Raw genomic sequence first — 10,722 nt, forward strand, 5'->3', positions numbered from 1 at the left:
TAGCGCGCGGCTGCTGCGGCGCGGCGGAGGGAGGCCGTGCCCGGGCGGGGAGGCCGTGCCGGGGGAAGGCGGGTCAGGCCGTGCCCCGCCTGCGCCGGCCCCGCCGCCCCTGCCCGGCAGCGCGCGAGGGGAGGACGGGCCATGAGCGGCTCCCTGCTGCGCGGCCTGCGGCTGCGCCCCGTCCGGCCGCCCGTGAGTAGGGGCTCGACCCGGGGCCCCGCCGGGGAGAGCGGGGCAGCAGGGGAGGGCTCCAGGCGGGAGGAGCCGTCCCGCGGGCCTCAGGCAGCGGGCGGCGGCGGGGCCGCGATGGCGCGGTGAGGGCGGCGACGGGCCGAACGCGACGGGCGGGGGCGACGATCGCCCGCCCGGCGGCCCACGGGAGCTGCCGGCTCCTACCCCCGTGCCCCCGGACGGCCGCCGAGCGCGGCCCCGAGCACCTCGGGCCGGGGGCTGGCCTCGGCGCCTACTGGTTCGGCCAGTCCCTCCGCGGGAGAAGAGGTGGAGCGGAAACCGCTCGATGGCAATACCGGCCGCGGCCTCCACGGAGCCATCGGCTCTTATCGAGGCCACCGGCTCCTGCCCCTTGACGGTTTCTCCTTTTCTCTCGGGGTGTCATACGCCATCGCAAGCGGAGGGTAAATCTGTCAGACCCTTGAGTGCCGTCCCTCTGAAGGTGCTGTCTGTGACACACCCTGGGTCCTCCAGTCCCTAACGTTCTCTTCCAGTGCTAGAGAGGACAACCCAACAGACCTTTGTACTGATGTATACACGTTTGCTGCAGTTTTGAACCAGGTGTACAGCTGACCTCTATGTGATGGGAATCCCTGCTTTCAGTGGCCCTAAAGTGACTTGTTGCACCCAAATGTATTTTTGCACTTATCCTCAGAAGTTTCATATCTGAGATGGTTTTCCTGTTTATACTTGCTTTAGTGTTTTTCTCATCATTTTCATAGGTGGTACTTGGATGCATTCTGCTACAGCTTGTACAGCTATTTCAGCACCTTCCTTCCTCATAACAGCAAGCTGAGGTGTCTCTGCCCTGGTTGTTACTCATTTATACTGCAGTAGGGTGTTGGCATGTCAGGCCAGAACTCAAGTATATGCCTAGCAAGAACACTCAGAGAATGTGTGATCCAACAGGTTTAGTTTTCACCCCGAAATTATGGGGGACAGCATGCAGTGGTGGGGGTGCCTGGGGATCATGCAGTGTTCCTGGGAACATTAAGAACTGCTGTGGTGTGTGCCAGGGAGCTGCGAAGATCATAGAATGATGGAATGGTTTGGGTTGGAAGGGACCTCAAAGGTCATCTAGTTCCCAACCCCCCTGCTGCAGGCAGGGACACCCTCCCCTAGACCAGGTTGCTCAAAGCCCCATCCAACCTGGCCTTAAACACTTCCAGGGATGGGGCATCCACAGCTTCTCTGGGCAACCTTTGCCAGGGCCTCACCACCCTCACAGGGAAGGATTTCTTCCTCACATCTCATCTCAATCTACCCTCCTTTAGTTTAAACCCATTATCCTTTGTCCTATCACTATCACTCCCTGATAAACACTCCCTCTCCATCTTTCCTGTAGGCCCCTTCAGGTACTGGAAGGCCACAATTAGATCTTCCCGGAGCCACCTCTTCTCCAGGCTCAACCACCCGAACTCTCTCAGCCTGTCCTCATAGCAGAGGTGCTCCAGCCCTCAGATCATCTCCGTGGCCCCCTCTGGACTCGCTCCAACAGCTCCCTGTCTCTCTTGTACTGGTGACCTCAGGGCTGGATGCAGTACTCCACAAGAGCAGAGTTGAGGGAGTGAATCATCTCCCTCAACCTGCTGGTCACACCTCTTTTGATGCAGCCCAGGACACTGTTGGCTTTCTGGGCTGCAAGTGCACACTGCTGGCGCATGTTGAGCTTTTCATCAATCAATACCCCCAAGTCCTTCTCCTCGGGGCTGCTTTCAATCCATTCTCCACCCAGCCTGTAGCTGGGCTTGGGATTGCCCTGACCCACATGCAGGACCTTGCACTTGGCCTTGCAGTTTGTGCAGCCCCACCTCTCAAGCCTGTCCAGGTCCCTCTGGATGGTATCCCTTCCCTCCACCATGACCGCACCACACAGCTTGGTGTCATGCGCAAACTTGCTGAGGGTACACTCAATCCCAGTGTCCATGTCCCTGACAAAGATGTTAAATGCTGCCGGTCCCAGTACCGACCCCTGAGGAACACCACTCGTCACTGTTCTCCACTTGGACATTGAGCTGTTGACCACAACTCTTTCAGTGCGACCACCCAGCCAATTCCTTATCCACCGAATGGTTGATCCATTGAATCCATGTCTCTCCAATTTAGAGACAAGGATGTCATGTGGGACAGTGTCAAATGCTTTGCACAAGTCCAGGTAGATTATGTCTGTCACTCTTCCCTTATCCACCAATGCTGTAAATCCATCATAGAAGGCCACCAGATTTGTTAGGCACAATTTGCCCTTAGTGAAGCAATGTTGGCTGTCACCAACTGCCTCCTTAATTTCCATGTGCCTGAGCATAGTTTCCAGGAGGATCTGCCCCATGATCTGGCCAGGCACAGAGGTGAGACTGACCGGTCTATAGTTCCCTGGGTCTTCCTTTTTTTTCCCCTTTTTAAAAATAGGGGTTACATTTCCCCTTTTCCAGTCAGTCAGAACTTCACTGGAGTGCCACAACTTCTCACATATGATGGAGAGTGACTTAGCCACTTCATCCACCAGTTCCCTCAAGACCCGTGGATGCATCTATGAAGTCCCATGGACTTGTGCACCTTCAGGTTCGTTAAATATTCTTGAACCTGATCTTCTCCTACAGTGGGTGGTTCTTCATTCTCCCAGTCCCTGCCTTTGCCTTCTGTGACCTGGGCAGTGTGGCTTGAGCACTTGCTGGTGAAGACTGAGGCAAAAAAGTCATTGAGTACCTCAGCCTTCTCCATATCCTGCGTAACCAAGTCACCTGTTTCATTCCGTTGGGGACCCACATTTTCCCTCATCTTCCTTTTATTGCTGCCATACCTATAGAAGCTTTTCTTGTTCTTCACATCCCTGGCCAGATTTAATTCTATCGGTGCTTTAGCTTTCCTAACCTGACCCCTGGCTGCTTGGACAGTTTCTCTGTATTCCTCCCAGGCTACCTTCTCTTGCTTCCACCCTTTGTAGGCTTCCTTTTTTTGCTTGAGTTTGTCCAGGAGCTCCTTGATCATCCATGCAGGCCTTCAGGCGTTTTTGCCTGACATCCTCTTTGTTGGGATGCATCGCCCCTGAGCTTGGAGGAGGTGACTCTTGAATATTAGCCAGCTGTCTTGGGCCCCACTTCCCCCCAGGGCTTTGTTCCATGGTTTTCTACCAAGCAGGTCCCTGAAGAGGCCCAAGTCTGCTCTCCTGAAGTCTAGGATAGTGAGCTTGCTGTGTGCCCTCGTCGCTGCCCTGAGGATCTTGAACACCATTTCATTGTCACTGCAGCCAAGGCTGCCCTTGAGCTTCACATTCCCCACCAGCCCCTTGTTGGTGAGAACAAGGTCCAGCATGGCACCTCTCCTCATTGGCTCCTCTGTCACTTGGAGGAGGAAGTTATCATCGATGCATTCCAGGAACTTCCTGATGCACCCTCTGAGCAGGGCTCCAGAACACCTGGGCTCTGCTCCCACACCTGCACCGACCGCCAACAGTGAGTCACTCTACTCTCTGTGCCAGCCCTCCCGTCTGTATGATGCAGCTGCTTTTGTAAAGCCCTTTGCGACACAGCTGAAGAGCTAACAAGGCCTATAGCCTAGATGCTGCGAAACCACAACTGTTTGTTACAGTAATGCAGCATTACAAAGGGTGATACAGTCCTGTCAATACCAAACCCTTTCCAGTGGTTCTGGCCTAACAATGCTGTTTGCCTTAGGCCTCCAGAAGGCCTGATTCCGGTGCCACTGATTGTTCTGCAGGAGGGAAGGTGGCTTTGCCTGGAAGGCTGATTGGTAGAAAAAAAAGACTTTGAATTTATTTGTGCTTCTTTGTTGAAGAAGATCTGTTAGGGCCACTGCTGGATGTCTGTGTGACGTTGCTGTGTGCAGATTAGCATGAACAACCTTTTAAGCTTGGGAGATGCCACAGGTTCAGCACTGGTGCAGATGGGCTGATCCATGGCTGGTGAGGACTGCAAGGAGTAGCAGTTGTGGCCTGCAGCTGAGACGGTGCATAGGAGAGGGACAAGGGGAGATGATGCCTGCTGGATGACCACACAGCAGCTTAGGGCTACAGCCATGAATGAGACTTGGGTTTCCTTTCCCAGAGCACCAACTGCCCCGCTAATGGAGCAGCGAGTGGCTCACAGCAACAGTGGTGCCTCTGGGTCCTGTCAGAAAAGCAGGAGTAGCTGAGGAAAAGTCCTCCCTCCCCAGGCTGCTGAGATGATACATGTCCTTCCAAATAAACTTTCCTCCTTCCTTTCTCCCCAGCTTCTGCCTTTCCTAGCCTCCAGGGGACTCTGGAGGCGGCCCCAGGTGGCATACAGCACCAATGAAGAGAGCCATGCAAAACCTATTGGGCGGTACCCGGTACCCAATAAGAAGGACATGCCATATGACATTGTGGAGCTCATGGAGGAAGTAGAAATGAAGGTAAAGGAGTTCTGCTGCAAAACTCTGTCAGTGGAAAGGGTCCAAAGTCTGAGTAGGTCATACATCCTAAGAGAGCAGTTCTGGTCCAGTTAGGTCTAACACAAGCCTGACAGGAGACTGAGGTGAACAGCACTTCTTGCAAAGCTCTTTCCATTCTACAGGATGGAGATTTTATTGGAAATCGTTCAGTGTGTTGGCAGGATTGTAAGTCTCCCTGCTTCCATGAGACTAGCGCGTTATTTCAGATGGCGTCTCATAGATGTTAGTGTTCCAGCTAACCCCATGCATTTGTTTTTCTGGGAGAGCATTTGTGTTTACTTGAGACACTATTATGAGTGTTTTTAACACTTTTAATAGATTAAAAACACAGGAGGAGCTGGTTTGATGACAGTATTAAAAGGCTCAAGGGGTATTTCTGCTTTTGAGCTTTGACTTTTTTTCTCCAAAGCTGCACGGGTTGCACAGTGGCAGAACAGTAAGCCTAATGCAGAACTGTGTATAAGGGGAAAAAGAGGCAGTTAGACAAGAGTTTCCTTCCCTGCTGTTGTGGAGAAGGAGTACCACACAGTCCTTCCTGATGGCTAAAACATTCCACCGACCACAGCTCTGTGAAGACTTCTCTCTTCCAAGAGCTTCCCTCTGCGGAGTGCCAGTCCATCCCTCCCTATCCTTCTTGCCAGCCTGTTGCATCTGTGCTCTGCTACTGTTGCAGTGGCCCCGGTGCAGTTTGTGTAATAATGAAAGGAGTCAGCAGACTTGAGGGTAAATGTACAGAGGAAGAGTCAGCTCAAATTTCACATGCTGTGATGCAAACCCTTGCCTGTCAGTGCACGGAAGCGTTCAACAAAGACCTATGTGTAGGATCCAATCAACCTAGCAGACCTGGATATCCAAACAGTGCTCCAACCTATGTTACCAGAGGTTCCTAAGTAAACTAATGGGTTGTGGATGAAGAGTGAGGAGCCTCCCCTTGGTTAACTAACAGTAAACAAAAGGGTGAGACAGGAGGAAGGCACAGGCAATTGTGTGGCAGTGGATGGAGGTTGCTAGAGAGGTCTGTGACACCTGGGCTACTCTCTTTTTCCATAAACGCCATGAAGAACAGCAGCTAGTAACCTGATGGAGTTTGCGAGCAGTTAGCAAAGTCACAGCAAATTGAGTGTTTAGAACCGCAGCAGGCAGCCAGGCACTGAGGCTGAACCCCTGCTGATAAATGCTGACTGCTGGGACCCCAGCACGGGTGGGTGCTGCATCGGCTGATCCTGCATGTGAGAGGCAGCAAGCCATTCTGGTAAAGGCAGCTCCACACACCATCACAGAGATGGACTGGGCATTGGCAGTTAACGGGCAGAATGGGGAGAGTAGAGCAGCATCGTTGTGTCAGCATATACATCCACTGTGTGCCGGCACCTCAAACAGCATGCTGTTCAGATTGGGCTGGCCCTCTCTTACTTCCTGTAAGCTCAGAGGGAAGAGGAGGGTTACAGAAGGTTCAGGATGGTCACGTTGACATAACAGCACCCTTGGAGGGAGACCAAGTGGAGACAGCCTCTCAGCTTGGAAAGGAGCTTGCCGATGTGACTGTGGTCATTACTGCTGTGGCTGAAGTGAGCAGATCAGTCATGCTATGAAACTGCAGCAACACCTAATTAAGAACCACATCATTACACGTTCAGTCATACGTCTAAATGGGCTCAAAGGGCAAGAGAATGGGTCTGCAAAGATTCTCCAGCACTGCTGTGCTAACAAATTGTTCTCTTAAGCCTAATGCATTAATGTTGTCCTCTGTGCTCTGTGTTAAGTTACAATTCTTGACTTTGTTTTCCTTCAACAGACTGGATTTCTGCCGAATGTGTTCAAAGCCATGTCTCATCGACCTGCTGAATTCAGAGCTTTTTTTGCATATTACAATGCCATTATGAACAAAGACACAGGTAAACCTTACAGCCACCTCAAAACTGCCCTTCCCTTTGTAGATGCAAAAAGTTGCTAGAACCGATGTTTCTGACATCATAAGATGTATTGTCTCACTGTGCATTTTCCCAGCCCATAATAATAGCTGGCAGAGGCTGGAACTGCGCAGCTGCTTCTGGCTTCACTTGTATTGCATACAGCTTCATACTTTTTAGCCTGTGGTTAAAAAGCAGCTCTCAGGCAAAGCTTTGCTGCCTTGCTGCACCATGCTCTGTGTCATGACAACGAAAGGACAGGCTGCTGCCTAAGGGATGATGAGCCGGGAGCTGAGTGTGCTGAAGGGCCCAGGCAGAGGCAGTGGTTTCATGCGCAAGGCTGCAGTCCCATACTGCTGGAGCAAGGCGAGCAAGGTAGGTCTGGCAGTGGTGACCAGGACCAGCCAGGAGTCTAGATTTCCCAGGCAAGTGCACGGGGAGGAGGCAGATCCATGATCAAGCCAGAAAGTTGGCCTGGGGGTCAGTCAGGTTCGAGACCAGCAGACTTATGCAGCCAGGCACTGCAGTGTCACAGCCAAGGGCCCAGCATAAAACAGCTCCCAAAGGAGGGGCAGGTCCTTGCTGAACCTGCCTGCAGCTCTTCCTTCACAATAGTTCTTGGTGATGAGCTGCCCACAAGCAGTGCACAAGCTGTGCCCTCTGGGCCCTGATGCTCTGCACTGGGGACTTTGAACCCAGAGGTGTCTGTACCCTGCAGCAGCAGGGGGAGGACCGAGCTGCTTGCAGTGTGCTGTCCCGGACCCCTGTGGCGCAGGCAGCTTCTGGGTGCCCCGCCGTGGAGAGGAGGGAGGGCTGGCTACAGCAGTGCAGCTGGGCAGGGCTATAGGGAACTCTGCACAGCTCTCCAGCCCTGGAGAGGAGGACTGCCTGTTCCTCCCTCATACTTCTTGTGGTACAGGGCACCAAGGGCCTTGTTCTTGTTGCTTTTGCTGTGAACGTACATTAGTAAAACCAGGATTTTGTAAAATCAGCTGGTGTTTGTAGACTGCTCCTCCTGCTTATGGGAGATGAGGGCTCAGGAGGAGTGTCTCGGCAAGATGGGGACTGCAGCCTCGCGCCTCTCTCACGTGGTACATGCAGTCTCTGAAGCTTTCAGCTTGTGCTGCTGGAGTGGAGCCATGCCCTTAGCTGTACGAGGGTCTGGTTTTCCCTTTTCATTCCCATGCTTCCTTTTTGACTTGAAGAGTAGGACTATTTTGGATCTCACCCTTTTCAGCATCTCTCCTGCAGTATCAAGCTGTTGCCACCTGCTGGCACTGAACCAGAGCAAGGCAGCCTCTTCTCCTGATTCCTCTTTACCCAGGAGATTTTAGTAGTTTTAGTAGTGTCTTTCATGCTCTTAGAAGACACTGGTTTTATGGAAACATTTTCAAACTCCAGTAAAGCAACAGCTTTTGTGGGGAGGGGAGGGACCCTGACCTTCCTTGTGTGGTTTTGAAAAAACCCTGCTGCTAATTATCTTTAAAAAAGCAAAGAGCATGAGTGCTGATACACAGGCTGGTAAGTTCCTCAGATCCTGTGCACAGTCCTGTTGTGAAGCTGTGTGTGTGAAAATGATTAGGATTGATTCTGAGTATAACAAAGCATAGCCGCCTTTCCCACAGCTTCTTTAGAGCAGTCACAGGGCTAGACACTCTGCAGAAGATGTGGTTTATCTGTCTGATGGTCACTAGAAGTTCTCAAAGCCCTAGTCCTAGGGCACCTCATTGTTCCTTTTACTTTTTTCTTTGTGCATTTAAAAGCTGCCAATAATGTTTACTTGCTGAAACCTGCTTAGCAGGTTTTAGAACACTACACTTTTCTGTGAAAGCAGCAATAAAGCATCAAAGGAAGAACAGACAAGACCCTCCCTAGCCATTTGCCTCTGAGACATGCACAGAGAAGTACCAAATGAGCTTCCTACTTGATAAGCAAGTAATTTTGCTCCTCTGAATTTTCCTGTTATATAGAATTGTTATTTCCCTGTTGCCCAAATCTTACATCTCTCATCCTGATTAGGTGCCTCACAAGCAACTATTCAGGTAAATTGGTGGCATGGATGATCAAAGAGTCACAGAATGCTTTGCATTGGAAGGGACCTTTACAGATCATCTAATCCAGTACCTCCCCTGCCATCTTCAGGCAGGGACATCTTTCACTAGATCAGGGTGCTGAAAGCCCCGTCCAACCTGACCTTGAATGCTTCAGAGGCCGGACACCCATGACTTCTCTGGACAACCTGTCCCAGTGTCTCACCACCCTCATCATAATATATTTTCTCCTTATGTTCAATCTAAACCTACTGCCTTTCCATTTAAAGCCATTGCCCCTTGCCCTGTCATCTAGGAGCTTTGGTTGCAATATCTCCCTGCACGCTCTCTGGAGCTCTGTCTCCTGGGCTGTACTGCACGCAGCTTGTACCTGCAGCCCTCTCCTCCCTGTTTCCCCAGTGGTACTTGTTGTGGTGGACATTTTTAACAGCAAAAATGTATGCCAAATCTTTTGCTGTCCCTGCAGGGCGACTGAGCAAGGCAGACAAAGAGCTCATAATTGTGGCTACAAGTGTTGTGAATAGATGTCCCTACTGTGTGGTTGCACATGGAGCACTTCATCGGATATATTCCAAGCAGCCAGCGCTGGCTGACCAGGTCAGTGGGGTTACAACAGTGTGCACCCCACCTCCTTCGCGTGGTCTCTTGGGAGGTGGGAATGGCCTTCTTGTGTCTGCTTTCCCACCTGAAGTTTCGATCCTTAATCTATATTTTGAACCTTTGATCTATGTGGTTCCCAGCAATCTTGAGCAATTTTGCATGTCTGGGGCTCTAACTCAATACCTGGCTTACTAAGTTTATTGGTGAGCAGTGGGGGTAGGACCTCAAGGTGGGGGTCTGTGTAGCCTCATCCACCTTCCAAGCAAGATGCAGTGAGGGACGGTTGACCTGCAGAGCATTCATCCTGCTGCCCACGTTCTTTGCTGTTTTAATCTGGTCTGTGGAGGAACTTTCTGCGAACAGGGAGCTGCAGCATCTTGGCAGCATTGGGTCCTGTTTCAAGAAATTCTCCATAGCTTGCTCAGCAAAACTGTCACAGTCTCCAGGATGAGAAGGGCAGTGAAACAGATGAGTCTTTTGTCTGATGGTAGCCAGGACGTCCGGTTCAGGTGCTGAGCAAGACCCTGCGTACTGCCATCTCTTTGGTGTGCAGAGCAAAGAAAGTGGTTAGACTGTTCGCTGGGGCCATCTGTGCTACCTCTGGTTTCTGCCTTCTCACAGGTCATTGTGAACTGGAAACTGGCTGACCTGAGTGACCGGGACCTGGCAATGCTGGAGTTTGCTCTTGCAGTTTGTCGAGCTGATAACATCACTGAAGAGCATTTCCAGAAGCTGGAGAGGCATGGTTTTGACCGGGAAGATGCCTGGGACATAGGCATGATTTCTGCTTTTTTTGCTATGTCTAATCGCATAGCTCATTATATTGACCTACGCCCAAACAAGGAATTCTATACCATGGGCAGGATGCCCCATGGAGAGAAAGAGGAAGCTGAGCATGCCTGACAGGGCTCTCTGACACCTATGCATCTGAAAGATTGATCAAGCTTTTATTTCTCAAGCTAGTACAGCTTGTTTCTGAATGTGTAAAAGGGTTAACGGTTAATGCCAGATTGTAGCCATGAGGGCTGGGGGGCTCCCCTTTTTCTCCAGTGCTTCTGTGCTCCCGGCACAGCTGGAAGATTGTAGCTTTGGTCTTTGCACTGGCTGTACGGATAAGCAGCTCACTGGCTCACGATGTGACCTCACACAAGCTGTTCTAAGGCGTTCGTCAGCTCCGCTGTGTGAAATCTAATACACTTCATTCTGCCTGGCGGTCTGTACGTACTCTTGGCGGCCGGCAGGTGACCGGGGGTTCGCAGTTCCTGGGCCTGGGGAGGATGGCGGAGGACGAGGGGCCTGGCTCTGGCCCGTCTGTGCCGCCGAGGCGGTGAGCGGGGGGGGGGGGGGGGGCGGCGGGGGGCACAAGCCCCCGCCCCACCGCGGCCGTCCCCGCGGAACGCGACCTCCGCGTGCGAGGGCGGGGGAGGGGGGGCGGTCACGTGCCCCGAGCTGCGCCGCGAGAGGGCGGAGACGGGCGGGGCGGTGGGCGCGCAGGCGCAGTG

At 52.2% G+C, this 10,722-nt stretch overlaps 1 protein-coding gene across 1 annotated transcript; it reads left to right on the forward strand.

The window, feature by feature from the left end:
- Positions 1–40: 40 nt before the first annotated feature.
- LOC104630339 (uncharacterized) lies at positions 41–10,426 on the forward strand. Its single transcript, XM_075739533.1, has 5 exons — positions 41–192; positions 4,459–4,620; positions 6,455–6,554; positions 9,087–9,217; positions 9,842–10,426. Exons 1-5 carry the CDS (start codon positions 142–144, stop codon positions 10,121–10,123), a joined length of 726 nt encoding a protein of 241 aa, XP_075595648.1. The 5' UTR covers positions 41–141; the 3' UTR covers positions 10,124–10,426.
- The last annotated feature ends 296 nt before the right edge of the window (positions 10,427–10,722 follow it).

This window comes from Balearica regulorum, chromosome Z (assembly GCF_011004875.1).
Source record: "Balearica regulorum gibbericeps isolate bBalReg1 chromosome Z, bBalReg1.pri, whole genome shotgun sequence".
NCBI classification, from domain to species: domain Eukaryota; kingdom Metazoa; phylum Chordata; class Aves; order Gruiformes; family Gruidae; genus Balearica; species Balearica regulorum.

Coding starts and splice junctions, on each gene's coding strand:
- LOC104630339 (XM_075739533.1), top strand. CDS start 142: ATGAGCGGCTCCCTGCTGCGCGGCCTGCGGCTGCGCCCCGTCCGGCCG. Junction 6,555..9,086: donor CATTATGAACAAAGACACAG/GTAAACCTTACA, acceptor CTGTCCCTGCAG/GGCGACTGAGCAAGGCAGAC. Junction 9,218..9,841: donor AGCCAGCGCTGGCTGACCAG/GTCAGTGGGGTT, acceptor GCCTTCTCACAG/GTCATTGTGAACTGGAAACT.